The sequence below is a fragment of the Stegastes partitus genome, unplaced genomic scaffold, assembly GCF_000690725.1.
Source record: "Stegastes partitus isolate 25-593 unplaced genomic scaffold, Stegastes_partitus-1.0.2 Scaffold265, whole genome shotgun sequence".
NCBI lineage: Eukaryota > Metazoa > Chordata > Actinopteri > Pomacentridae > Stegastes > Stegastes partitus.
The window spans coordinates 522,613-525,907 of record NW_007577996.1 but is presented as its reverse complement, the minus strand read 5'-3'; the positions used below and the strand labels follow the sequence as shown (position 1 = coordinate 525,907).

At 39.5% G+C, this 3,295-nt stretch overlaps 1 protein-coding gene across 1 annotated transcript in view; it reads right to left on the bottom strand.

Annotated features, from left to right (window-relative positions):
- Nucleotides 1–3,295, bottom strand: part of LOC103357639 (beta-1,3-galactosyltransferase 2-like) — a 9,668-nt gene that overhangs the window by 3,863 nt on the left and 2,510 nt on the right. The window contains exon 2 of the mRNA XM_008282271.1: nucleotides 2,033–2,216. Coding sequence (XP_008280493.1) covers nucleotides 2,033–2,216 — 184 coding nt within the window. The remainder of the gene's footprint in view (nucleotides 1–2,032; nucleotides 2,217–3,295) is intronic.

The following is a 3,295-nucleotide window of genomic DNA, read 5'->3' as shown; positions in this document are numbered from 1 at the left end:
TAGACAGATCTTTTCATAAGTGCAGGGGAGAAATCGTCTGGGATCTGGGATTATTAGAACCATGATAGTGGGATACTGCATGACTCGGTTAAAAAAACAAAATGAAAGAGCAACTAAATGTCTGTTATCATACGACAGCCTACTTGCAGAGGTGGCAAACCAGAAAAAAGTTTGAATGAGCAACTAGCATTGTGTTAAAGGTGAAATTGTGTAGCTTCATTTGATATGTGCTGTACTTCGCTGCAGTAACTCAGACTCTTCCTCAACTAAAAAGCAAAACATTTTTAAAAAGTCAGGTGTTCAAGGAGTTGACATGATGTGAAAGACACCAAGTCATTCAAATGTCACACACTGGCAATCAAGATGAAAAAACTTGACACACAACAAAACCTACATGCACAGGAATCCAAGTAGTAGTCAGATGAGGCTGAACATGAAATTGAAAATCTTTGCATCATTCAAGGAACCATTTCACCCTCGAGTATGAGTCACGTGTCCTCCTTGCCATGCAGTGGTTTTGTTGTCCAAAAAACATGGAGGTAGCAAGAGGTAAGTTAATTTATTCAACAGCCAGGTGCTGATGTCGCTTTACAAATTCTTAGTGACAAACTGTTAATTTATTTGTGTGGTGGTCTAATAAATGTGTGTTTAACTGATATGATGCAAAATTTTGATGATTAAAGGAGCAAAAGGGATTCTTTTTTTTTTCCATCTGTTATCATTTTAATCTGAAGATGACGCGTCAGCTTGGTTTCTGGTTGAGTTGGCATCATGACGCTGCCCCATCTCGTTTCATCAGAAATGTTTAATCAGATCAAACCACCAGAATTTGGTGGAGAGGTGGAGCAATGCTAAATAAGTCATGATGTAGATCTGGACATTCATGCTCAAAAATAAGAGGAGTAGAAAAACTGTATTTCACACTATAATGGTTGAATTGTGTGACTAATTTGTGGTTCACTGTTGGCAGAAATCTAACAAATGATCAGCAGTGGTTCTGTGCACCACTTGGTTCATGATTTGTGCTCTTTGCTGTTATTTCTCCTGTAATTTCCGGACCACAAGCCGCTTTGAACACTGCGGCTTAAACAATGATGCGGCTAATTTATGGATTTTTACGAATTTGAGAGCGACAACGAAAGAGAGACTGAGGAAGTGTGTGGCGAAGTAATTCTGAGGCTGTTCAACTCCCACACTGAAGACTTTAGTGTTTTTAGTGCGCAGGAGGAAGATGAAGATAGCGATCAATGACTTTTCCTGGTAGGCTACCAGCCGTGTTACAGGAAAAAAAGCATTTACGTATTTGTGTATGTTACCGGTACGTATTTAATTAAAAGTTTAAAAAAAATCTTTCTGTGTAAATATCTCATGTTACAACGTGGACACCTGCAGCTTAGAGACAAGTGCGGCCTGTATATGTACAAAACTTGTTTTCTTTTTAAAGTTAGTGGGTGTGGCTGATATTCAGGTGTCTCAATCATCTGGAATTTACAGTATTTTATGCCCACTTTAAAAAATATATATATTATACATTATTTTTTCAATTCTTTTACTTCTGTCTTTTACTCTGTACCTTGTTTTTTTGAGGTGCAATGCAAATGAAGTTCTTTATCTTTTCATGATTTGTGCCTTTCCATCAACTTTGTATGCAAAGTCCTGCTGTGTCTGGATTCTTTGCATTCTGTGTGATCACACCTTTGAGAAAATCCCCGTCACTGGCATCTTGTTAGAAGCAGCTCGCTGGCTGTATGTGTAATTAGCTAAATGCAAGACTTCCTGAATTTCAAACAGCTGCATTTTGACATATGAATCATTTTTTAAAATTTATTTCCTCACTAAAGAACATTTTGATGGATACAGCAGACGGAAGCAGTGAAATACAGAACATTCGTGATGTTTCACTGGTGACTCATCTGAAGAGTTTCATTTCAGAACTGTACCGACACATTGACGTGTGTGGATTTTTTTTATGCATTAGTCATTACAGCTGTCTTTGCTTCAGGATGACACAGCAGCCAGTAAATATACTCACTCTGTCAAGTGATGTGGTCACGTTGTTGTAAGACTGGCTGGACCATGAGCTCGTTGTCCAAAAGGTCAGAGGATACGGTACTTGGAGGTCTGAATTGTTGAAAATGAGCAGCGAAGTCGTCGTCACGAGGAGCAGCATTGAAAAGCAAAAGCATCGTCTAGCTCTTGTCGACAGAGTCTTTTCACTGCCAAGACAGAAGTGAAAGTGGACATCTTTAAAAGCCCTTTAACGGCACATCTCAAGTGCATAACTCTTTGTTGATGGTTTGGAATCACTTTGTCCTCTTCCCCTCCCGGTAATGAAGGCTTCCCTCGTTAGCTCTAATTGACTGTACGCGGCTGTTTCTTTGCTAATTTCTTGCCAAAACCTTAAAAATGAAACATTTTTGACAATTGTCCTGCGAAACACAACATGTCTTACAAGTACAAAAAGTTGTCTCCTAAAAAGATGATATCATGTGAAGCCTTTGACACGATCTTCCCACTGTGACTGTTCAGACGATTTTATCACAGAATGTTTTGGTACATTTAGTTTCCCTCCAGTTGTGATGTGCTGCGATCAGGAAGGTACGGAGCCCGTCTGGTGACATCGATAAGAAATAAAAAAAACTCGTTCCCACGCATTAGTCAATCGTGGCCACGAGTTCTGAATACGTGGGAACGACATAGTTAAGTCGTGGCTACGAGTTATTAATGTGTGGGAACGACATAGTTAAACTGTGGCCTCGCATTACGAATATGAAGCAACAAGAGAAGTTGTGGAGCAAATTTCACAGTGCGGTCATACCAGCTGTTGATAGCGGGCGTACTTGCATGAAACATGGAGCATTTTGATTTGATTTAATTTGATTTTAACCTTGACATGAATGACACCAATATCCTGCCATCTCTTGAAACACCGTGTGATAATTATGTCGTTCCCACGCATTAATAACTCGTGGCCACGATTTACTAATGCGTGGGAACGAGATATTTTTATTTCGTATCGATGTCACCAGACGGGCTCCGTAGGAAGGAACTTAGTTTAAATCGTTTTTCCTCAGATTGTGAGCAAGTGGTTCATACTTTATGTAATCACACTTCAATAAGTAATAATGCCTTCCTGCCGGATCAGTTGGAATCAGTGCAAGAAACACACACAAGGTAACGTCATCAACTAACTGAGAATTAGATTCATGGGAAACTAATGTCGTCATCAATTTCTAGACTATGTTGATTCATCGTAGCCTCATGAATACGCCCTCCTGAATGGCGCAATGGGTTA